Source organism: Rhinopithecus roxellana, chromosome 5 (assembly GCF_007565055.1).
Source record: "Rhinopithecus roxellana isolate Shanxi Qingling chromosome 5, ASM756505v1, whole genome shotgun sequence".
NCBI lineage: Eukaryota > Metazoa > Chordata > Mammalia > Primates > Cercopithecidae > Rhinopithecus > Rhinopithecus roxellana.
Window position 1 is genome coordinate 36,392,026 of NC_044553.1, and position 26,533 is coordinate 36,418,558.

At 38.9% G+C, this 26,533-nt stretch overlaps 1 protein-coding gene across 7 annotated transcripts in view; it reads left to right on the forward strand.

Annotated features, from left to right (window-relative positions):
* Positions 1-26,533, forward strand: part of GALK2 (galactokinase 2) — a 224,419-nt gene that overhangs the window by 140,926 nt on the left and 56,960 nt on the right. For all 7 annotated transcript variants that reach the window (XM_010356622.2, XM_010356623.2, XM_030931651.1 and 4 more), the window contains exon 8: positions 2,222-2,432. In XM_010356622.2, the coding sequence (XP_010354924.1) occupies positions 2,222-2,432 (211 nt within the window). The remainder of the gene's footprint in view (positions 1-2,221; positions 2,433-26,533) is intronic.

A 26,533-nucleotide genomic window follows, 5' to 3' on the forward strand; every position in this document is an offset into this window, starting at 1 on the left:
AACTAGTTGAGTTACTTTGTTTTTTTGAGACAGAGTCTCACTTCATCACCCAGGCTGGAGCATAGTGACCCCATCTCCACTCACTGCAACTCTGCCTCCTGGGTTCAAACGATTTTCATTCCTCAGCCTCTTTTGAGTAGCTGGGATGACAGGCACATGCCACCATGCCCAGCTAATTTTTGTATTTTTAGTAGAGACGAGGTTTCGCCATGTTGGTCAGGCTTGCCTTGAACTCATGACCTCAAGTGATCTGTCCACCTCAGCCTTCCAAAGCTGGGATTAATGAGGCCACAACACCTGGCCTTGTTAAGTGACTTTGGACAAGTCACTTATTATTATTATTGTTTTTGGAGACGGAGTTTCGCTCTTGTTGCCCAGGATGGAGTGCAATGGCATGATCTCAGCTCACTGCAACCTCCGCTTCCTGGGTTCAAGTGTTTCTTCTACCTCAGCCTTCCGAGTAGCTGGGATTACAGGCATGCACCACCACGCTCAGCTAATTTTTGTATTATTAGTAGAGATGGGGTTTCACCATGTTGGCCAGGCTGGTCTTGAACTCCTGACCTCAAGTGATCCACTTGCCTTGGCTACCCAAAGTGCTGGGATTACAGGCTTGAGCCACCGCACCCGGCCTACTATTATTTTCTAAATAGAGTAGTAATAGCTGTCTCACGGGATTATTGAAGATTATAAGAAATATGGGGCATATTTTAGACTATATTGCACTATTATTTTTGTTAGCTTCATTGCTTATCTCAGTTGGATTGTGGATGTGTTGCCAGAAAGCATCATTGTAGGAGATCATTGACTTCAGCTCTTTTAAAATGAATATATATTTATTCTTTTGTATTATGTATATCTTTTTAAGTTTTCTCAAATTATTTTTGGAATACATTGGAATATAGAACATGAATGAGTGAATGAAATGAATGAATGAATGAATGAATGAATGAATGAATTGGTCAGTCTGTGGAGCTATCAACCCAGTACTGCTAAGGAACTAAATGTGCTAAGCAAACAGGTCGGAAGAAGTCTTAGCTCATTTTTTTTTTTTTTTTTTTTTTTAATGACACCACGTTCCATGAAATAATTGAACCGAAAATCATAGTTCTGTTGTTTTGTTTCCCAGTTTGGCCTTAAAATCATTAACTCATTTCAAATATACAAGCCAGGGTTTTAAAAAGAGGATTAAATTAATATAAGAACTTCTGTTATTAACATTCTTCAGAAGTCAGTGGCTGTAACCAGAGTACAATAGTCTTTTGGTAAACCCCGCTTCCTGTCAAAAAGAAAGAAAATCATCAACATAATGGAAGAGTAAATCAGATGCACATTTTCTTGAAGACTGATTTCCCCTTCTCTTGTTTCTTTTTGCTGTTTAAACTGCCCCTCTGTCCTCACACCCAGGCCATGAATATTGTAGACTTCAGGATGAGAGAAATCTTCCCTGTTTTGATCGCCACCTACTCTGATATTGTTTGGGGAGAATGACAGAAATATATTCTGGATTGGGGTTCCCATGGGTGGTTACAGATTTGGTTTGTACTTAACCTTCACCATCAGATTGAGGAGATGCCTCAGGATGCAGTTAGAAGCCAAACTCTTTTTCTTGAGGGTAGAGGAATATACAACTCTACTACCACCAGTGACCTAATGAAGTGCTTCACATAAGGTCACCAAGGAGGTTTTCATTTCAAATTTATGACTTTACCCCAAATACCCATATAATGCCATTTTCAAAGAGACATATAGTAAACAGGAAGTACCCTAACTGGACGTACAGTATCCTTTCAGGACCCAGGTCACATGAGATGTAAGTAGTTTTCTCTTGACTTCCTAGGGAGGAATGCAGTAGGCATGAACTGAATAGGGATAAAAGAGTAAAATTATTCAAAGAAATAGCCCCGAGGGAAAGTGGTGACAGGCCAAAAAAAAAAAAAAAAAAAAAAAATCAGTGAGGGATTAGTTGAGTGTATGTGCATGTGTGTGTGTGTGTTTCAGGACAAATACTTAACTAGTCAGTGAGTGTCATACAAACATGTTTAATTCCAGGCATCTGAAGCCAGTATGCATTTCCAAGTAATGGTGGGAAATTTAGAGAGGTTGAGTGGAAAACAACAACAACAACAAAAAACAGCTTGAAGTTGAATCTGGCTAATTAAAATAGTACATATCAAATTCTGAAATAAAAATTGACCATTATCTCGGTTTGAATTTGCAGCTCCTGGCTAAATACAAAAACTTGCAATGGGACAACGTACTGCGGCTGGAGGAGGTGCAGGCTAAACTAGGGATTAGTCTAGAAGAAATGTTGTTGGTCACAGAAGATGCCCTTCATCCTGAACCCTATAACCCCGAGGAGATCTGTAGGTGTCTGGGAATTAGCCTGGAGGAACTCCGAACCCAAATCCTGAGTCCAAACACTCAAGGTGGTGAGTTGGCTGCAGAAAGTAAGATACAGGTTATTCCCTCACAGCTGGAAGGTTTCAACTTCTCCACTGGTTTTAGAGCATACTTGAGGGAATTTGGAAACTGTGTTTCAGCAAGCTTAGTTATTTAGAATCTTAGCTTCATAAATGTATTCATTCATTCATTCATTTTCATTCATTCATTCATTCATTCATTCATTCATTCATTCATTCATCACTATGCTGGGTAGGTAAGAGTGAATGAGACATGATTCCTGTCTTCCAGGGGCTTATAATTCAGTAAGCTTCTCTTTTTTATCTTTTTTTTTCCCTTATCCATTTTTTTCTGGTCATTATGCTACTTGTATAAAAAATGGACTAGGTTAGAGTACTGCTCTAACTCTGTGAAACAATGCTCAGAACACTATGAAGTGTTCACTTCTTAGGTTGAAACTTGTGGCCCACTTTAGTGTGGAAGCTTATTTCTATTTGTGGTCTGCTTTCAGTTAACTTTATTTTTATACCAGTAACATCAGAAACTGAGATGAAGGCCAGGTAAATGTTGCAGGCACAGGATGGAGTCTTGGACTGGCTGTTCCTCTTAGACTAAAGGTTATCGAATGGTGAGAAATCAGTACTGGGGGCAAGGACATCTAGTTAAGATCCAGTTGCCCTTAGCGGAGGGTTATGGGGGATAAGTAGGAGATTAACACAAACATCAGCCTCAGGGCCCCATTTCTGTCTCATTCAGTTCAGTTCTATAACTGATTGTTGAGTTGCTACTGTGGATTTACCTACAAAGTAATTTCTTAAAGGTTTCATGTACTGAAAACTTTGGGATGAGATAAGGGAATCATTTGGAAGCAGGGATTGGGTTTTAGCTTCTAACACTGTCGATCCAATTTAATTTGATGAAGCTTGATTGAGTCTTTAGAACCAGTATAAGCAAACTATGGCCTACTGGCCAAATCAGGCCTGCCATCTGTTTTTATGAAATAAACTTTTACTAGAACATGGCCATGTATTAGCTGTGGCTGCCTTTGCGCTGTAAGAGTTGAGTAGTTGCGATAGAGATTGAATAGTCCACAAAACCTAAAATATTTAATATCTGGTTCTTTGCAGAAAATGTTTCCTGGCTCTCATTCCAGAAAGGCAGTAGACTAAAGTTTACGTCAGTTTTGCCATGAAAATAGGCATAACAGGGATGCTTCTCTTATAAGAATAATCTGTATAATGTGCTAAGAATAATGCTTGGTAGTGGAGGTACTAATAGAGTGGTGATGGAGTTGTCTTTGGGTCTAGGGAGACCAGAAAACAAAGAACACAAAGCCAGCTTAAGGCTGGGTGCAGGGGCTCACGCCTGTAATTCCAGCACTTTGGGAGGCCGAGGTGGGTGGATCACTTGAGGCCAGGAGTTTGAGACCAGCCTGGCCAACGTAGTAAAACCCTGTCTCTACCAGAAACACAAAAATAAGCCAGGCATGGTGGCAAGCACCTGTAATCCCAGCTACTCAGGTGACTGAGGCATGAGAATTTTTTGAATCCAGGAAACAGAGGTTGCAGTGAGCTGACATTGTGCCACTGCACTCCAGGGTGAGACACTGTCTCAAATAAATAAATAAGTAAATAAATAAGCAAGCCAGTCAGCTTAACTAAGGAGTCAGCAACTAGCCAAAAATTAAATAATAAATAGGTATTTCCTAGGTAGGCAAACAGTCAGAAAGAATTCCAGTCTGACCAAACAGTAGATACAGAGGCAGAAAGAAGTGAGAGAACATTATATGTCCAGAGAACTACAGATAGTTGAGTGTTTCTTGAAAACAATGTACACAGTAGAGAATGATATGGTATCAGGCCAAGGTTGTAGACAGACCCAGATCACCAAAGGGCTTATTAAATAATTGTGTGTGTGTGTGTTGTATAGGTAATGTGGGAGGTAATCTATTTATTGAATGAAGAAGTTGGGTAAGGTATTGGATAGGGAGAGGTTCAGGGGAATAGCCTTTCTCCTTTGATCTAAGATAGTGATTTCTTTAACAAATATGTATTGACTTCTGTGGACTGGAAATTGTGCTAGATGTTGGGATGCAAAGATAAGCAGGACACAGTCTCTACTTTATAGTGACTTAGTGTCTAATTGGGGGAGAGTGCCATACAACAATCACAATAAATAATACCTGCTATAATAAAGGTATTTATCAAGAACCCTAAAAGTATGGACGGAAAAGTGGCTCAGGTCCTGTAGATGGTGGTTCCATTTTGAGCTGCATCCTTAGAGAAAGTTATGAATGTCCTAGACTTAGAGAGATGACCAGCCATTCCAGGCAGAGAGTAGAGCTTGAATGAAGACAAAGTAGCACAAGGAGTGGAGTATTGGAGAACATGCACCAAGAGGTATTGTGTGCAGTATGAGTTGGAGGACAAAAAGACTGCCTAAAAGGATGCCAATTAGGGAACTATTGCTCTATACTCTATACTGAATGAGAAGAGCCTGAAGTAGGGTAGATTGCTCAACTGGTAGATTCTCAAGACTGTAAAATGGAATTCAGTTGCATTTGGCAATTGCTGGTATCTAGGAGTGAAGGAAAGAAGAAGGGGAAGAAGGAAGGGAAGGAGGGAGAGGAAGAAGGAAGGAAGGAAGGGAAGAAGAAAAGAAATATAAGGTAAATAGGTCCAAGGTATGGATAACTGGGAATGTTAGGAAATTATAGTGTCGAAGTGATTTTGGCAGTAAGATGACAAGCTCGTTTCTCTCTCTCTATAGATAGATAGATAGACAGATCTATCTATCATTGAATTTGTCTGGTGTGATAGCAAGATATCTAAATAGAGATGTAAAACAGGTAAAGATCCAAATGATATAGTAATTAGATTTGGGAGTTATTGTTGAAAAGGTGAGAAAGTCTTAATAGACATTGAAAATGTTGACTGTCAAATGATCTTAAGAGTCATTTCATGGTGTCACTTAGTTCAGAAGCCTTCAGAGGCTTACCATTACCTAATTGCCTGAACTCTTCTAATCCTGTCTTAACTACGTTCTGTCCTGTGTCCCTTTGGAGCCCATATGTGCCCGTGTGGACAGTGTTACCTTGGTTGGGCCATTCCACTTACTAATTGGAAGCTTCGTCTTCCCTCTGGGCTTTTAATCCTAAACACCACTGTGCTTTTATAAATGAATTTTCTCCCTTTTCTGAAATGCAGTTTTTACCTGTCTTAAAAGCTTAATGTAATTCTTATCTTTTGCTTATACTTCTTAATCCACAACCTATTATCTTTCTCTGTATCCATCTTCCTTTCTTTCTACATCTGCCTGTATTTCCTTCCCTTCTTTTAGAATTTTTTTGAATAAGTAAATTTCCCAGAATGCTTTGGAAAATACAAAGAGCAATTTGCTTATCATACAACATGTATTTCTGTCTCTCTGCCTCTCTTTCTATGTATATATTCATAAGCTCTTCCCCCTGAAGAATAGTGACTTCACAGTTTTTATGAAAATGAGGCATGCTTCATCTTCTTTTTTTCCAGAACTTTTTTTTCTTTTTGAACTTAATTTTAGGTTCAGGGCATACACATGTAGGTTTCTTACATGTATAAATTGCATGTTTCTGGGGTTTGGTGTACACATGATTTTGTCACCCAGGTAGTGAACATAGTATCCAAAGAGTAGTTTTTTGACTCTCACTCTCCTCCCACTCACCATCCTCAGTTAGGCTCTGGTGTGTATTTTTCCTCTCTTTGTCACCATATGTACTCAGTGTTTACCTCCCACTTACAATTAAGAACATATGGTATTTTTTCTGTTCCTGCATTAATTTCTTTAGGATAATGTCCTCCAGCTGCATCCATGTTGCTACATAGGACATTATTTCACTCCTTTTTATGGCAGCATAGTATTCCACAGTGTATTTGCACCAGATTGTCTTTATCCAGTCAACCATTGGGTATCTAGTTTGATTCCATGTCTTTGCTATTGTGAATAGTGCTGCAGTGAATATATAAGTGCTTGTGTGTGTGTGTGTGTGTGTTTTTTTTTTTTTTTTTTTTTTTTTTTTTTTTTTTTTTTGACAAGAGTCTCACTCTGTTGCCTGGACTGGTATGCAGTGGTGTGATCTTGGCTCACTGCAGCCTCTGCCTCCCTGGTTCAAGAGATTCTCCTGCCTCAGCCTCCTGAGTAGCCAGGATTACAGGCACCCGCCATGACGCCCAGCTAATTTTTTGTATTTTTAGTAGAGATAGGGTTTCACCATGTTGGCCAGGCTGGTCTCAAACTCCTGACCTCGTGATTCGCCCGCCTTGGCCTCCCAAAGTGTTGGGATTACAGGCGTGAGCCACCACACCCGACCACATGTGTCTTTTTGGTAGAATGATTTATATTCATCTGGGTATATACCCAGTAATGGGATTGCTGAGTTGAATGGTAAGTTTTAATGGAATGGAATGTTTTAAGTTCTGTGAGAAATCTCCAAACTGTTTTCCACAATGGCTGAATTAATTTACATTCTCACCAGCAGTGTATAAGCATTCCCTTTTCTTGGCAAACTTGGCAACATCTGTTATTTTATGACTTTAGTAATAGCCATTCTGACTGGTGTGAGATGATATCTCATTATGGTTTTAATTTGCATTTCTGTAATGATTAGTGATGTTGAACTTTTTTTTATATGCTTGTTGGCCATGTGTATGTCTTCTTTTGAGAAGTATCTGTCCATGTCCTTTGCCCATTTTTTAATGAAGTTATTTGTTTCTTGCTTGTTGATTTGTTTATAATTTTTATAGATTCTGGATATTAGACATTTGTAAGATGCATAGTTTGCAAAAATTTTATCCTATTCTATAGGTTGTCTGTTTACTCTGTTGACAGTTTCTTTTGCTGTACAGAAGCTCTTTAGTTTAGGTCCCACTTGTCAATTTTTGTTTTTGTTGCAGTTGCTTTTGGAGATTTCATCATGAAATCTTTGTCAAGGTCTATGTTCAGAACTGAATATACTGGCTTTTTTTTTTTCTAGGATTTTTATAGTTTTAAGTCTTACATTTAAGTTTTTAATCTATCTTGAGTTGATTTTTGTATATGGTAAAAGGAAGGGGTCCAGTTTCCATTATCTGTGTATGAATAGCCAGTTATCTCAGTACCATTTATTGAACAGGGAGTCATTTCTCCATTGCTTATTTTTGTTGACTTTGTCAAAGATCAGATGGCTGTAGGTGTATGGATTTATTTCTGAGTTTTCTATTCTGTTGCATCAGTCTATGTGTCTGTTGTTTTACTAGACATCAGTCTATATATCTGTTGTTTCATGCTGTTTGGGTTACTGTAGCCTGGTAGTATAGTTTAAAGTTGAGTGGTGTAATGACTCTATTCTTTCTCCTTAGGATTGCTTTGGCTATTTGGGCCCGTTTTTGATTTGAGTTTTTGAATTTTTTTTCTAATTCTGTGAGAAATGACATTGGTAGTTTGATAGGAAAAGCATTGAATCTGTAAATTGCTTTGGGCAGTGTGGCCATTTTGATAATATTGATTCTTCCAACCCATGATCATGGAGTGTTTTCCTGTTTGTTTGTGTTGTCTCTGATTTCTTTCAGCCATGTTTTGTAATTCTTCTTGGAGAGATCTTTCACTTCCTTGGTTAGCTATATTCCTAAGTATTTCATTCTTTTTGTGGCTATTGTGAATGGTATTGTGTTCTTGATTTGGCTCTTAGCTTGGACATTACTGGTGTATAAAAATACTGCTGATTTTTGTACATGGATTTTGTATTCTGAAACTTTACTGAAGTTATTTGTCAGTTCCACAAGCCTTTGGGCAGAGACTATGGGGTTTTCTAGCTATAGTATCATATTGTCAGTGTAGAGAGGGAGTTTGACTTCCTATTTTCCTACTTGGATGCCTTTTCTTTCTTTCTCTTGCCTGATTGCTGTGGCTAGGACCTCCAATACTATGTTGAATAGGTAAGAATGAGCATCCTTTTTTGTTCTGGTTCTCAGGGGAATGTCTCTAGCTTTTGCCTGTTCAGTATGATGTTGACTGTGGGTTTGTTATAGATGGCTCTCATTATTTTGAGGTATGTTCTTTTGATGCCCAGTTTGTTGGTAGTTTTTAACATAAAAAGTTCTTGAATTTTATTGAAAGTCTTTTTATTTTTATTGAGATGATCATATGGTTTTTGTTTTTAATTCTGTTTATGTGGCAGATCACACTTATTGATTCGCCTATGTTGAACTAACCTTGCATCCAAGGAATGAAGGCTGCTTGATTGTGGTGGACTTGCTTTGTGATGCGCTGCTGGATTCAGTTTCCTAGTTTTTGCTGAGTAGTTTTGCATCTATATTCATCAGGGATATTGACCTGAAGTTTTCTTTTTTTGTTGTGTCTTTGCCAGGTTTTGGTATCAGAATCATGCTGGCCTCATAGAATGAGTTAGGCAGGTGTCCCTCCTCTTCAATTTTTGGAAATAATTCCAGTAGGATTGGTAACAAGTCTTCTTTATATGTTTGGTAGAATTTGACTGTGAATCCATCTGCTCCAGGGGTTTTTCTGGTTGGTATGTTTTTTATTGCGGATTCAATTTTAGAACTTTTTATTTGTCTGTTCAGGAATTCAGTTTCTTCCTGGTTCAGTCTTGGGAGGTTTTAGAGTTCCAGGAGTTTATCCATTTCTTTTAGGTTTTCTAGTTTGAGTGCACAGAGGTGTCTGCTATAGTGTCTGAGGGTTTTTTGTATTTCTCTGAGGTCAGTGGCAATATCACCTTTGTCGTTTCTGATTATGTTTATTTGGATCTTCTCCCTTTTTTCTTTATTAATCTAGGCAGCAGTCTGTCAATCTTACTTATTCATTCAAAGAACTAGTTTTGGTTTTGTTGATCTTTTGTGTGGATTTTTATGTCTCAATTTCATTTGGTTCAGCTCTGATTTTGGTTGTTTACTTTCTTCTGCTAGCTTTGTGGTTGGTTTGCTATTGCTTTCCTAGTTCCTTTAGGTGTGATGTTTGGTTATTAATTTGAGATCTTTTTAATGTTTTGATGTAGGTGTTTAGTGCTATAAACTTTTCTCTTAACACTACATTAGCTGTGTCTTACAAATTCTGATATATTTTTGTTTTCATTAGTTTTACAGAATTAATTTCATTGCCTTAATATCCTTCTTTACCTAAAAGTTATTCAGGAGCAAGTTGTTTAGTTTTCATGGAATCGTATGGTTTTGAGAAATCTTCTTGGTATTGCATTCTTCTTTGATTATTTATTTATTTATGTATTGTGATATAGTCTGAGAGCATGATTGTTATGTTTTCTTTTTTATTTGTTGAGAATTACTTTATGGCTGGGCATGTGGTCAGTCTTATAATACATGCCATGTGCAGATGAGAAGAATGTATATTCTGTTGTTGGGTGGAGTATTCTGTAGATATCTGTTAGGTCCATTTGGTCAAGTGCTGAGTTTAAGTCCCTAATATCTTTGTTAGTTTTCTGCCTGGATGATCTGAGTAGGGTGTTAATGTCTCCCACTATTATTGTTTGGTTATCTAAGTCTCTTTGTGGGTCTCTAAGAACTTGGTTTTGTAAACCTGGGTGCTCTAATGTTGGGTGAATATATATTTAGGACAGTTAAGTCATCTTGCTGAATTGAACCCTTTATCATTATGTAATGCCCATTTTTGACCTTTTTGATCATTGTTAGCTTAAAGTCTGTTTTGTCTGAAATAAGAATAGCAACCCCTGCTGTTTTGTCTTCTCTTTGCTTGACAGATCTTTCTCCATCCCTTTAGTTTGAGCCTACAGGTGTCATTGCATGTGAGATGAGTCTCTTGAAGACAGCACGCAATTGGTTCTTGCTTCTTTATCCAACTCATCACTCTGTGTCTTTTAAGTGGGGCATTTAGCCTGTTTAAATTCCAAGCTAATATTGACATGTGAGGGTCTGATCTTGTCATTGCTTTGTTAGCTGGTTTTTTTGTAGAATTGATTATATAATTGCTTTATAGTTGATATCATTTGGCTATGTCCCCACCCAAACCTTATCTTGAATTGTAGTTCCCATAATCACAACATGTCATGGGAGAGATCCTGGGAGGTAATTGAATCATGGGGCCAGTTATCCTCATGCTGCTGTTTTCATGATTGTGAGTGAGTTCTCTTGAGAACTGATGGTTTTATAAGGGGCTTTTCCACCATTCACTTGGCACTTCTCCTTGCTGCCACCATGTGAAGAAGGACATTTTGCTTCTCATTCCGCCATGATTGTAAGTTCCTGAGGCTTCCCCAGTCATGCAGAACTATGTCAATTAAACCTCTTTCCTTTATAAATTGCTCAGTCTCTGGTATGTCCTTATTGGCAGCATGAGAATGGACTAATACAATAGTGTTGGTGGGCTGTGTACTTAAGTGTGTTTTGTGGTGGAAGGTACCAGTTTTTTGTTTCCATGTTTAACACTTCCTTAAGGATCTTTTGTAAGGCAGCTCTGATGGTCATGAATTCCCTTAGCCTTTGCTGGTCTTAAAAGGATTTTATTTCCTCTTCACTTACAAAACTTAGTTTGTCTGGATATGAAACTCTTGGTTGGAATTTCTTTTTTTTAAGGATGTTGACCTTGAGGTGACAGTGTAGGGAGAGATGTTCAAATCAAGCTGTGGCTTGAAGCTTCTGTTAAACCAGCCAGACTTCCAAAGGCCCATGTGCAGTTCTTATTTTCTGTTTCCAAATTTCTAATAATTAGATATAGAAATGCTCAGTGGCCATTCAAATTAAACACACACAAAGCAAAATCCTTCAATGCTTTAGATGTTGTTTAGAAATTGTCTAGGAATAGTTTCAGGATTATTTGCCAGGCCTTACCCACAGGTAGGAATTGTCTAAGGGTATGGTAGAGTGGTCTGGAGTCTTGGAGCCTCAGGGGCCAGACGTAATTGGGAGGGATGTTTCCCATGGTGTGACCCAAGAGGAAAATGTGAAGCTGTGGCCAGGGTGAGGAGAGATAGGCATGTGTATCACGCATATAACTCAGGAACACACATTGGAGGACAGAAGAATTTGTGAGGAAGTAAATAGGCAGTAAAGTAGAGAGAATGGGTCAGGTGGTTTAGATTCTAGCTTTTAAAAAAAAGGAATTTGTTGGGAGCATTTCTTTTGGGAGTGTCCAAACTGCTCTGGGTTGGGGTGGCCCAGCTGCTTAGCCACACTGTGCTGGGGTAGACCCAAATTTCATTACTTCTGTTACCAACTTTGCCTGTGACCACATGCTGACAAAGTGCTGGTCAGTTCCTGACTCATTTGTTTGTCTTGTATGATCTCCAGAGTCATGGGTGATAATCATGGTTTTTAATAAAGAACAAAGCCCTGACATAGATTGCTCTTTAGGAAGACACTTAGAGTCAATTTTAAAGAAAAAAAGAACAAAACAACTTGTTATACCTTTTATAGTTCCCACATGACCCTTTACACATACCATCTAATTTGAATCTCACACCAACCCTGGGGCACAGGGTTATCAGCATGAAGAGACTGAGGTGAGAGAATTTAGTGATTTGTCAGGACCACATGGGTGGTATGAGCTGGAGCCAGATCCCAAATCCTAGTCTTCTAACTTAATCCAATACTTTTTCTGCCATCACTTTTTAAATTCTGGCACACTTACAAGCTGCCCTTAGCAATCCTGCACCAATTACGGGAGGTGATATCTAATTTTGACTTTGCTTGGCTCTAATTTTTTCTTGAAACTAAGCAGTAGTGATAAAGATAGGTAGCTTTATGTCCAAAGAGTTTCTTTTATGGCTATTTCCCATTCTAGTGTTTTGGCCTTACAAGAGATAAGACTGTGGCATCTAGAAGCCTGCTTTATTTAAGGAACAACTCAACTTGGCCATAATATGCATAAGCTGTTGTGTTCTAGAAGAGCCATGAGAAGTGCTATGGAATTTTCACATTTAATAAAAATGCAGTTCTCATAGATTATCTTGGTTAAGTCTAAGAAGAGTAGTTTGTTTTTATCTAATAAAAAGTATAAAGGTGCTTTACAATGTAAAATGGGTCAGTTGTTTAGTAATTTAAATGTCCATTAAGGGTTTTCAATTTTGAAGAAAATTGATTTAAATGTGGCTTATAAGCTGTCAAGCAGTAAAAACTCTGTGATCTCAACAGATTCCATTGTTCTTCTTGTAAATGTTTTGGAAGAAAAGTTTTCCATAAAGGGAGATGAAACTCCAAAGGAAATTATAGACCCTTCTAGAGTTTACAGATGTTGGTTGAACAGAAATCCTTAAAATCTGTGAGATGGACTTCTAATGAGAAAGCCAATAAAATGGGTGCTTTGGTTTTGTCTGTTGTTTCCGTTTTTATAAGATGAAATAATAGACTGTTGTAAAATAAAGTAAAAAAGAATAAATTAAATGATAATGATTTTTCTTCCACACAAAAGATATTATGCTTTAAGTTGTTTTGGAAGTCAAGTTTGCAGAAAATTTGCTTTCATTAGTCCTTTTTTGTTTCTCTCTCTGCCTGGTCACTTCTTTTTGCCCATCAGCTTCTGTTGACTTCTCAGTTGTCTGGCTATGGAGGACAGGTTCATGCCAGGAGTAAAGGTTCCTACCTTGTTTCCTCGCAAAAAAAAAAATGGCCTTACCTGATATCGTAGATAACCGGGGAATTCCACTTCCTCTTTCAGATGTGTGCATGATATGTCCCTATTCATTGGTTCACCTTCCCCCTTCAAAACTAAAAATGAATGTGAACATACCTTATTAAGTAGGATATTTAAAGGCACGGCATCATAAAACTTTCAACTTCTGTAGGAAGAGCCTAGGATAAGTGTTGGAATCACACCAGTGATTTGTGTTGTGTGTTGGTCAGCTTCTCAGCCACTGGTAGGTAGGTCAGTACTCACAGTGTGCCTCTTGTCCCACAAGGCTAATGGTGGCATGGTTCTGGCTTCTGAGGCCAGCAGAAAAGTAACAATGTAACTGAACTGCCGTGGCACCAGTTGCTCCTATGTAGACCTTTGAAGCATGAAAAACACATGTATCTCATCATTCTTAGTATATTTACTTATTTGCTCATTCTCCCTGTATGTACCTGGTTTCCTGACCCTGCTAACTATCTTCTTCACCACAGCTGCCTCCTTGGCCTTGGCATCACTGACCCCCTTGGTCTCCTCAGCTCTGACCACCACCTTGGTCCAGCCTTGCGGGCCTCTTTGTTTCTGACCCTGTATTTCCTATACACCTCCTCAGCCCCAGCTGCTTCTTTGGCTGTAGGTCTTGCTGGTCTTCTCATTTGTGGCTGCCCCAAGGGGAAGCAAGGGAAGAAAAGGAAAGGAAAATGTATAATTTCTAAACTTGTAAATATATGTATTTAAGTCTAAGGAAATGTTACCCAGTATGCCCTTTGCTTAAATTTATCATGGATGTATCTCTGTCTTTCAGGAGTGAAATTATCAAAGGATCAGCTGTGACGATATTAGATACTATGTTTTGAGTAGAATGAGGCTTCTGCAGATATAAGGACATCTCATTGTCTCCTCTGTCACTCCTCTGCTGGTTTGGAAACATCTATAGGAAAGCATCTTCCATAGTCATCATCTACCTAAGAGGCCAACATCTTGCCATCCTATTTTCCTTTTTTGCTACTTATGCTTTCATTTTTACATTTTGTAGGTTTCCGCATAAGTAAATGTTCTCTTTGTATACAAAGCAGCTTTTCTTATGGTGAAATTCATTTATTTTGGTCAAAGTGATTCTCCTGTATTGGTAAGTTCAAACTGATTGTGCTTTAGTAACAAATAATTTCAAAGTCTCAGTGGCTTGACCAAACAAAAGTGTATTTCTTACTCACTCTGTATATCTGACATAAGTCAGCGACAGAATTCATTCATCTAAGACACTTATGGAGCTAGGCTCAGAGGGCTCCATCTCAACACGTTTGTCCACAATCATTGTGGCAGGAGGAAAGTAATGTTGTTAATTGCTCTCTGGCTCTTAACGATGAGCATCACCCCGATGCTCATTCGATTGGCCAAAGCAAGTCAGATGGATGTGATGAACTTCAGTGAGGGTGAGGAAGTACAGTCTTAATATGTGTGAGGAGAGCTGGAATATTTGGAAGCAGCCTGACGACAACTGTGCTTTCCCAGGTTGAGTGGCTATGAGTCTCATCCCATCAAATCTTGGTGAACCAATGAGAACCAATTTACTTTCTCATATACAAATATGAAGTTGACATTTTTTCCAAACATCTGGGACAATGAATATTGCTCTTGATCAAATTTCAAGTTATTTTCATTTAAGAATTAGACAAACATACTGTGATCTCTTTTTATGTTGCACATTTCTCTTATACTGGCATTTTATCTGCACGTGATCTGGTGAAAGCTTACTTGGTAATGATGGCTTGTCACTTTCTTCCCTGTCTTGCAGAATTCATGTTCTCTTCAGGAGCCAGTCATTCAAGAAAACGTCTCCTTCTGTTTATTAGTTGTTCAATTTCTGTAGTCCTCTTTCAAAGTACTTAGCTTCAGGTGGAAGAAAGTTTCCTAATAGTTTCTAAATTAGAAATTGTATGCTACTTTCTACCTACTGTGCCATTTGTTTCCATGAGAATCAGCTGAGGTGAATAACTGTGAATGGATCTAGTGGCTTTTAGCAGGTTATTGCCAAATATCAATAGTAATGACAACAAAAATAATGACCTATTATATGTGTATAGACACTAACAGTTTAACTATATGAGATCTGACTTGATCATCATTCATGCTGCAGGTTTCAGATGAAAATATGACAGGCCACCACTCTATATTCAGGGTAGAGATGCTCCATAGTTTTTTAGAAAATGTTTGAGGAAGATGGTTTCTTGTTTTGTCTTTAGAAAGGATTAGAATGGGAGAGACCGCAAAGATTAACACCCTTTGTCCATTAGGACTTCTCTAATACTGGGAAACCCTTATTCTGTCAAGGCCCGCTGATGGAACAGTAAAAAAAGACCAGAGACCACCTACATCGGAAAGCAATATAATTTAGTCTTTTAATGAGAAGTTATAAAATATTCCAAGAAGAAGCAATATAAAAGTCTACTTAATTAACACAAGAAATAGCAAGATATATGCTTCATTTATCTTATTTTAGCCTAAAAAGTGAAGGGGGACAGAGAGGATGAAGATCACAATGGAAAGAATCATATGAATAAAGAAAACAGGAAAAAGAATCTGATAAAGGGGGGAAGGTTGCTTATGGAAAAGCACATAAACACAAATGCAGAGAAACTACAAACAAACACACCTGTGTGCATTCACTTCCCAACTGGCTTCCGGAGAACTGCATAAGCACATTTGCAATCATGGAGTGCTGTGAAATAGCAGCATCTTGATTTATTCTTTCAGGGTATTGCCAGTTGTAGCATAAACACCTTGAGAATAGGGACATCTCTAGATGTTTGTGAAAGTGAAAGATTTTTATCTTCTTAATGCTGCACAGCATTTTGGAAAGTTCAGGTATAGTGCAGGTGTATTGTCCTTCAATACTTGCCTTGAGGAAATTCAGAGAAGGGCCACATTTGGCACATGATTCAGAGCTCCCTCACTTTCAGTCCCTAGATGGCTCTTCCTGTTCTGCTCCAGCGCCTGCCTTCCAAAAGCAAATTCCGGACAACAGCCTATGTAATCTAGTAGGGTCATTTCACATGCCAGATAACAAACTGTTGATGTAATCTGGTCACCTCCTGCTTTTTCATCATATGAAATAAATAACATAAGTAAATAGAGGTAGATTTTTATTCCTTTATCAGCAAATGTTTGACTGAGAACCAACTATTTAAGCACTGTGCTAGGTACTGTGTATTAGAATCAGCAAGGCCAGCATAATCCTTATTCTTACTTAATATTGTGGGAAGACAACATTAAAACAATAACTAAAGTGTCCTAATAGAAATATGCTACTTATTTCACAGGTAGGCACTAATTTTTCTTTTGCCTCTCTTTCATCCCTTTTTATTCCCTTATATATTTTTCCTGTAATTCAATTAATAGAAGAAATCTAGGACAAGATCTTATTCCCTTTCATGTAAAAATACCAGGCCAGGCCAGCTCTAGGCAAGCATGACCACTGTTTCTCATAGTCCTTCTTGCAGCTCTGCATTGACCAAGATTCCCTCTTAACTCTCTAAGCTCCTTTTCAAATGGCTTGAAATTGTTTCCTCTTTTCATGTTTTCCAAGAATACAGTTTTAGGAAAGTTCTGGAAAATTAATGGGAAAGTAATTCCCTCAAGAGAATGAGACACAAAAATATGGCTCATCCAGGGAGCAGCTTCAGATTCTTCCCTTGCTAATAGGATGAGAGCAAAATGATGTGTATTGAGAACCTGCCATATTCAAGACACTCTATTAGGTTCCAAAGGGGCTATAAAGATATGAAGAGGGCACAGTCCCTGCCCTTCTAAAGCAATATATGGTAACTATAATTAGAAAGGACCACAAAGTAATTAAAGTGTGCCGAGGTGGGAGGTATGGATGCCTCTGACTTATGTTTTTTGAGAGTTTTGTAAAAGAGGTGGCATCCAGGCTGATACTGAAAGAGATGTGGGGATTGCAGAATCAGACTGGGTAGGAGGCTGATGCAGTGTCTTCATTCTGGGACTCTGCTTGCTGCCAGTGGACAGGCAATGATGGTGCAGGGCAGGCATCTCAAGTCAACAGGGAGAGGATAGTGTCACAACCATACCATTTGGGGGACTGTTGATGTGTCTTGATGAATTGAAATGTGGGGGCTTTAATTTGTTGGGCAATGGAAAAATATGCTAGATTTTGATGCAATGAAATATTCACAAATGCCACAATCAAAATGGCACTTCGGGAAGTTTGTCATGGTATGTATGAGCAGGTTGATTAGAGGGGAGAAGGATACCAGTTAGAAGGTAGTGCAATGGTACAGACATGGGATGGTAAGAATCCATACTACAAAGGTAGAGGGTAGAATGGAAAGAAGAGAGTGATGGGCTCTGTCTTGTAACGTGAATGACTCTGGACTTATTTACAGGAGCTTAGCATATGCCAGCGTGTAAAATGCAGGTGAAGGTGACTACAGTGGAGTGAGGCAAAGGGTTTGATCAGAGGAGTAACATGTACTACGGAACAGACCTTGAAGGCGCTTACTACTTTGGAAATCTGAGAAAGGGAGGTCATAAACACGAGGAGCACTGTTACTCTCCATAACACAGTTTTATGCTGTTGATTTTCAAATATTCACAAATGCTTTTTGGAATGTACTTTTCCATGGATTAGTGTGTTTTATGTTGAAAGTGCATTTTTTTTTTTTTCACCAGTGGGTTTGCTTTTAAAATCAGGTAAAGATATTTTCCCTTTAAATGTAAAATGCTAATTTAATTTAGTCTTTGCTGCATGGGAATGGGATACTAACATGGGTGAAAACAGCAGTTTATTTTATGTGGGTTTGACCATTTCAGAAGTTTAACATTTTTAAAAAATAGTATTACTAGGAAAATAAATTTGAAACCACATTCCAACTTCAATGAGGATTATTCAAGTGTTTTTCAATTATATTGCTTAAATGCTCCAAAGAGTCTTTGCCTCAGAGCACAGAGTCCTTATTGTAACTTTGCTGCAAAGGAAAACAGGACTCTGTTCTGGGTTCTGAAGTGGTTTTCCTCATCCACCTCTGGATTGCTCTTCTTGGAGACCAACTCTTGGTTTAGCCTAGTGGAGCTTTCTATTTGTTAGAGAAATTGACCAGTAATGTGTAGTTATATGATTGTGCACAGCCAGCTACAGCCACAACTACTTTTCGCCCCTCACTCAGTGGGAAAATATTCTGGGGTATGAAAGTCTCAGAAAGATTAATTATATACTTACATGATAAAGATTTCCAATTATCTCAGACCAGCATATTTATTCTTTATGATTAATTATCCCAAGATAGTCTTCATTTAAGGTAATAAAATATTCTTAAAATACTTACTACTTTTTAGCTTGATAGCTGAAAACAAATGCTCTGCATTCTTCTGTATTTACAAACCTTTATGCAGTTTGGTGATATGAGGCTACGTGGAGAAAGTTACTGCATAAAGAATGAGGGAGATGATGGTCCAGCTCTCCCTTGCAGTCATCAGACTGACGTCCAGAACTGCATTCAGGCCTGGGAACCACCCTTCAAGAAGGGCATACACAGACTAACGTGTATTTGGAAGAATAAACAGGTGAAGGAGACTGGAAATTCAATCATGTTGGAACTTGGAAGGTTGCTCTGGAGAGAAGACTCAAATAGTTGTGGTATTTCACTGCTGCAGGGGGCAGGTAGCAGCTGCCAGTTTTGGCTACCTAGCATCTGGGCCCTTTTCCATCTCAGGGAAATCTGCTATGTGTATGTTGGTGATGGGGAGGGTCTTGCCTTCTATGGTAGAAGTTGAAGGGTCAGATTTGTCTCTTTTGAGTCACTTGACACTTGCATGTGGACAAGGGTACTAGGCTGCTTCTGGTGTCCGGGCACGTGTTTATGGCTGGAGCTTTGAGTCTAACAGGCATACGTCAGTTGATAAAGTGTCTAAATTCCAATGTCACATCCAGACTGCTCTTGTGGAATGATGTTGGCAGTTCTTCACTGGCTGCTTCCCTTAGCTTCTAACCTCTTCCCACCTGGTTTCACGTTCTAATAGAGAATGGAAATATCTAATCCTAAAAGATTTTGTGAGCTTCTTAGTATCTTCAAAATAAGTTTCTTTTTTGCTTGAGGTAGTTGGTGTAGGTTTCTGTTGTTCACAAACAAGAATCCTGACTGATATAATTACTAAAAACATAATGATTTCTTATTTCTAACTGGAATTATTTTATTTTTTACTATTTAGTGAATTTTTTCTTTAATTTTTAGTTAACATGATAATTGTACATATTTATAGGGTACAGAGTGATATTTCAATACAGGTATACAAATGTGTAATGATCAAATCAAGATAATTAGGCTATACATCACCTCAAACATTTAGCATGGCTTTGTGTTGGGAACATTCAGAATCCTCTTTTCTAGTTGCTTGTTTTTTGTTTTCGTTTTTGTTTTTGAGATGGAGTTTCGTTCTTGTTGCCCAGGCTGGAGTGCAGTGGCATGATCTTGGCTCACCGTAACCTCTGCCTCCTGGGTTCAAGCAATTCTTATGCCTCAGCCTCCTGAGTAGCTGAGATTATAGGCATGCGCCACCACTCCCTGGCTAATTTTGTATTTTTAGTAGAGACGGGTTTCTCCATGTTGGTCAGGCTGGTCTCAAACTCCCGACCTCAGGTGATCCACCCAAAGTGCTGGGATTACAGGCATGAGCCACCATGCCCGGCCTCTTCTAGTGTTTTTGAACATGTATAATAAATTATTGTTAACTGTAGTCACTCTACAGTGCTATAGGACACTATAACTTATTCCTCCTATCTAGCTACAATTTTGTAACCATTCTCTTCTACCTGCCTTCCCCCACTACCCTTCCTAGCCTCTAATAACTATAATTCTATTCTCTACTTCCATGAGCTTAGTTATTTTTAGCTCCTGCAGATGGGTGAGATCATGTGGTTTTTTAAATCTCTCTGCCTGATTTATCTCACATAACATAATGCCTTCTAGGTTTATCCATATTTCTGCTAATGACAGGATTTCATTCTTTTTTTATTGTTCAATAGTATTCTATTGTGTGTACATGCCACATTTTCTTTATTCATTCATCTGTTGGTGAACATTTAGGTTGATCCTATATCTTGGCTATTGTGAATAGTGCTGAAATAAACATGGGGCACAGATACCCTTTGATATACTGATTTTCTTTCTTTTGGATAAATACCCAGTAGTGAGATTGATGAATCATGTAGTTCTATTTTTAGTTTTTTCGGAAACCTCTATACTGTTTTCCATAATGGCTGTACTAATTTACATTCCCACCAACAGTGTAGAAGAGTTCCCTCTTCTCTGCATCCTCACCAGCACTTGTTATTTTTTTGTCTTTTTTGATAGTAGCCATTCTAACTGGGTGAGACGATATCTCATGGTGGTTTTGATTTGCATTTCCCTGATGATTAGTGATGTTAAGCATTTTTTCATATACCTGTCAGCCATTTATATGTCTTCTTTTGAGAAATCTCTATTCAGACCCTTTGCCTATTTTTTAACTGCATTTTTGTTGTTGTTGAGTTGTTTGAGTTCTTTGTATATTCTGGATGTTAGTTCCTTGTTAAAGGAGTAGTTTGCAGGTATTCTCTCCCATTCTGCAGGTCGTCTCTTCACTCTGTTGATAGGTTTCCTTTGCTGTGTAGAATCTTTTTAGTTTCATGTTGTCCTATTTGTTTATTTTTGTTGTTGTCACTGGTGACTTTTGTCGTCTTACCCATAAGATCTTTGCCTATACCAGTGTCCTGACGCATTTCCCCTCTGTTCTAGTAGTTTTATAGTTTTGGTTTTTACATTTAAGTCTTTAATTCATCTTGATTTTTTTATATGGTGAGAGATAGGAGTCTATTTGTCTTCTTCTGCATATAAATATCCAGTTTTCTTAGCACCATTTATTGACAAACATATCCTTTTCTCAATCTAACTGAAATTTTTAACCTGGATTCAACAATAGCTTTATGGAATCTGTGTGTTTGTTGTGTTATATGCAGTATTTTGGTTCTTTGTTCATTCACATGGGGGAGAGGGTACATTGTTTTATTTAATTCTCAAAAGGTTCTAAAATCCTTAAAGGGCCAAGAACCACTTATCTGCAGGATACAATTTAAACATCTTAGCATGACATTCAAAGTTCTCATTATCTGGCCTCAGCCCATTGCTTTGATTTTCTCTCCTGTTACATTCTCTGCTGCTTCTATTTCTTTATCCTCTTTTCATGCTCCAGTAGTCAAAGTACTCTGTGTTCTCTAAAAGCACCTAATGATTTATAGTCTCTACGTCTTTGCTCTTGATGTTCTTTCTGCCCAACCCTTTTCTTTGGTTCTTATCCCACCGTTCCATTGGTTTGCTGAACACCTTGGCCTACCTGATTTCGGCATTGCTGGCAGCCCATGTTAAGCTAGCAGCTTGTATGAGTGCCTCTTCTTTGTAGCCTTTGTGCATTCTCCACAGTCACTGAAGGCAGACGTGTTACCCAGGCATATCTTTGTGGAGAAGTTAACCCTTCTTGGGGGAAACACTCAAACAATGAGAATGTGAGTGGGTCAATGCCCCAGCCTTCCCATTGCCTGTGGGCCAATGGTAGGCACATTCAACATGACTCTTCAGAGAGATCCCTGAGAGATGAGGCCGGGAGCTGTCCACATAGTTAATCTGCTCACTAAGCCCCTTTTTTGGCTTGCTTTCTTTCCTGAATCACTTTTCTTCCTCTTTCACCCCTGCTTCCTAGATTTCTGCTCTCTGCATCCAAGTCTTTATCTCAAGCTCTACTCTCATATGCATCTAGATCCAGACACCCTCTTGACTGTGTGCCTCTATTTTAGCTGTGAGATGCTGCTTTAGCATATCTCGCCCTTTATTGATCTCATTTAATGATTTCTTTCTAGTAGACTATTACTTGTGGAAAGTAAAGAGCTTATCTTATTGTGATGTGAGTGGGCACCATCCAACTGGCTGCCAGTATGGGTAGAACAAAGCAGGTGGAAGAAGATGGGTTTTGCTGAGTCCTCTTGCTCCCTTTCTCTTCCTGTGTCAGATGCTTGCTTCCTCTCCTCCCGCCCTTAGACATCAGATTCTAGGTTCTTCAGCCTTGGATTCTGGGACTTACACCAGCAGCCTTCTGGGGTCCTAGGGCCTTTGGCTTCAGACTGAGGGCTGCACTGTTGGCTTCTCTGGTTTTGAGGTTCTCAGACTTGGACTGAGTCATACTACTGTCCTCTCTCCCTCTCCAGCTTGGAGATAGCCTATCAGGAGACTTCTCCTTGTGATTATATCAGCCAGTTCTCCTTCTTTTATATACCTATATATCCTGTTCGTTCTGTCCCACTGGAGAACCCTGTTTCATACACTTATTCATTATTGGTCCCTAAGCAGGTACATAGTGGACCCTCCACAATGTGTAAAAGGCACGGTGCATGAGAGCTATCTTCAGATATTGGAAGGGTTACCTTGTGTTTACATATGTCTGGGGAACAGAACCAAGACCAAAGAGTAGAGGTTACAGGAAGACAGATTATAATTCAATACATTGTTTATCAGTGCAACTATGGGAGGTGATATTTGATAGTAACAGTAACAGTGGCTCGTTATGGCATGATGACCCACTCAGGGAAGATACATGCCCACTCTTCTGCTGAGAAGTCCTATTATAGAAAGTTTTATAGAACAGGGACCACAAGCACATACCTGCAAGGACCAGCCTGGCATATAAACTAGTGAGGCAGGCTAAGGGTCACATAGTTGGGAATGGTGAGAACTGTGTGGAATAAAGTGTATGTACCCTGTCTCAAAGGGGTAGGTACTCCTCAGCTCCAGTCAACAGTTGCTAGACAGTAATGCAGATCCAGCACTCTCAGACCTTCCGATTTTTCAAAGTAGAAATCCAGATTCTTAGGTAAATCTTCCAGCATAAAGACGTTTGAATCAGGAAGGCATCACCGTGGCTGGCTGTGGCGCATGGGTTGTTAGTTTGTAATCTTTGTATAGTGGATGTAGCCGAGGATGTTAAAACCTCAGATGTGAGGATGGCTTTCTAGAGAGCCAGATTCTAGTCAGCTTGCTCTCTTCAGGTCCATGAACACACTCTGCCTGTTCCCACCTTGGGCCTTGGGCCATTTTCTCTTCACAGCAGGGACGCTGTGTGGCTCAGACCCCTCTCCTGTGACATCTCCCACTGCTGGTCCTTCCCCAGCAAGCCCTGTCTTCTTAGTGCACCTTCAGCATTTCCAGCATTCAGATGTCTGCTGCAATTGCTCACTGTCTATTGGCGTCGTGGTTTGTCTTATCTGAATAAGTTATAAGTCCCCTTAATGCAGAGGTTCTACTTCCTGTGGCTTTCCCATCATTTGGAGCATGGTATTGGGTGCATAGTAGGTGCTCAATAAGAACTGTTGGTTCACTGTTGCTAGATGACTATCATACTCAGTGCTTATGGCATCACTTTTAGCAGAAGATGACATAATAAAGAAGAGGCCACCAGCTCTTGCATGGAGAACTTAAAATTAAATCAGTGAAGCTCTTTCAGATGACTCAGTGCTTTTGGCATTGCTCTTAGCAGACGATGAGGTAATAAAGAAGAGGCCACTAGCTCTTGCATGCAGAGGTTAAATTTAAATCAGTGGGACTCTTTCAGAGATGAAATAGACATGTCCTCTGTCTACTGTTGACCTGCTGTCCTCAGAGCTTAAAATGGTGCTCAGTGTGCCTCACCTGTCAAAGGCTTTCCCTCACCCTTTCCCACCAGAGATCCAACAAAATAACTAATTATGTGTGCCCTGATTTAGATTCCTTGGTTAGAGATGGGTTCTGATCATAAACTATGTAACCATCTTTTAAAGGAAAATGTTAATAGGCAACTCTTTGTTACAAAGATTGCCTAAAAAAAAAAAAAAACTAATTTTAACTGTTTACGATTATCTATTTTTGTATTCTTTCTCTTTTATTTGAAACACATTTTGTTTTAGAAATCTCTTTTTCTCTCACATCTATAAAGCAAAATACAACATAAACAATTCTCAGCCATCTGTGATAATGAGTATTAGGGTATACTATGGGCACTGAAGTTTACTAATTGTCTCCAAACTTTATTTTAGCAAACTTTCCCCACTTTGTGGTGAGGATGCCAGTGGGTATAAATTGTCAAAATAGTATGTCTCCTTTATATTCTGTATTGTACTTGTGTCACTACTGTTTATTTAGCCTAGCTTCAGTGCGGTTTTGTTACAAGGAGAAGGGTCGGAATCATTCATTCAGTAAACATTTATTGAACCCCTACTAAGTGCCAGATCCTATTTTAGCTGCTAGAGATAGTTGTGAAGAAATTAGACATTGGTGGGAGACAACCACAAACCAATGAACAAATAAACACACAGGAAAATATTGGATGGTGATAGGTGTTGGGAGCATAAAACAGAATGGAGAAAATGGGGCTACTCTAGATTGGAGTTGAGTCTTTTTAAAGCTGTGACATCTGAGTCTTGAACCACAAGAAGGAACCAGCCATGTGGAGATCATGGGGAAGAGCATTTCAGGACAACAAAACAGCTACTGCCACAGACCTATCGCAGGAGCCACGTGGTGTGCTGGAAGCACAGCTAGGAGGCCAGTCAGAAGGAATTTAGCCAATAGAATTTATTATACAAGTCAACATTACTAGCAACAAAATGAAATATGTATTTTGCAGTTTAAGTATATATGGCCATGAACATTTAGATTTCAGAATTTGTGCCGTGATTTCATGACTAGATTCAGTGATTATGTAAGATTCACATTGGAGAAAATCAGTGTTCTGAAGACTATGCAGTGCATCCCACTTTGAAGCTTTGGATTTCTCATGAATAGGATAGGCTATTAATAATATTGGAGGAAAGTATCATCTAGTGTTATATTCTTCAATTGAACTGCCTTGAAAGTAATCATGCATAGAATGAACATAGTAAGAAACAGCTTCCTTCATCCTTTAATGTAATAATTGCTCCCAATGATTACAAGAGCTCATAGACAGCTGGAACATCCGGCTATCATGTTAGCTGGACAAGGAAGAAAGCGGTTATGGATAAAGCTTCAGATTTTCTTGCATTTTTTGATATCTGTGTAACAGAGACCTGATGAATTGCCAGTACATAACAAGCCAGAAGCCTGAATCCAGAGAGCATTTGTGACATTCAGCCAACACAGAACTGCTTTCCCACCCAAAGGGTGGTCTCCAAATCTGTTGTGGCTTTTGGCAGGATTTTTATTTCACAATTGAAAACAGATGCCCTTTCTGCCCTTTCCCTTGTTGTCTGAGTTACTACCATTCAGGAGATTGCAAGCCATGGCAATCTCTCATGCACCTTCAGAATGCCCAGCAAGAGTCCTCGTTAGACACTAAGGTATTCAGAAGTCCTGCTGTGAAACACTTCCTCTGCAAGAAGAGAATAGATTCAGGAAGGTGCCAGGATTGTGAAGTTCCGGTAGTCTGGTGGGTATCTTGTGAATGTTTTTTGTCAAAATCAAAGCACCAGTCCTGGGTTTAATAGAAAACATCTCTCTGGATAGTTTCTATTTTAAAATATTTAATCCTAAAAGAAAATATTTAATCCTAAAGAAGTATGTAATCCTAAAGGAAAACCAAAATGTACTCTCCCTAATGGACTGTATTGAGTTTCATTATAGGATATGGCCCTAAAATATGCTTGGATAGGATATTGCAAATCCAGAGTATCAAAAATCAGTAAACTACTAAATTCTTGATTGACTAAAAGAGACTTATTAGACATAACAACTGAATATAATGTGTGGAATTTGTTTGGATCTTGGTGTAAACCAATTGAAATTTGAACTGGTGGACAATTGGGAAAATTTAAATATGGACTTAATATGAGGCAATATTAAGGAACCACTGGTAATTTTGTTAGGTGTGATAATGATATAGTGGTTGTCTAAGAAAATAAGAGTTATAAAGACAGTGCTGTAGAGGGGAAAAAATGAAACCTGAAACTTTAATAAGATTTATTGGTTCATTAGTAGAAATGTAAAAGTGCTTCCGTAAAAGCAATCATAGTTTAGGGGAGAGGAACCTAGAGGCAGACCCAGGAGGAGAGAGTCATGTAGAAAAGGAGATTTTGAAGGATGTTCAATGTCCTTCAGTAGAGGGACGGTGCCAGCTCTAAATGGCTCTGCAAGGGAGGAGCGGGGGGATAAATCCTCCTCACGCTTTTCCCTCCCATCTGTTGCTGATCTTTTCCTGCTCTCAAATCTAGATGGCAGGGGACTCACTGGTGTAGTCTATACAGGTCAGCCTTTGGGGCTGATAGTAGGATGGAAAAGGGCAGAGAGTAGAACTGGGGATGTAAACAAAAGCTACCAGTAACAGCATCTTCTTTATAAAGTAAAACAAATATGGGCGGAATGTTGAAGGACTCTTGGAAGAAGCCCTTCATAGAATTATAAAATGTTAGGGCTGGAAGGATCCTGAGAAGTGACTCTCAACCTCATTTTAGAGGTGAGGAAATAAAAAG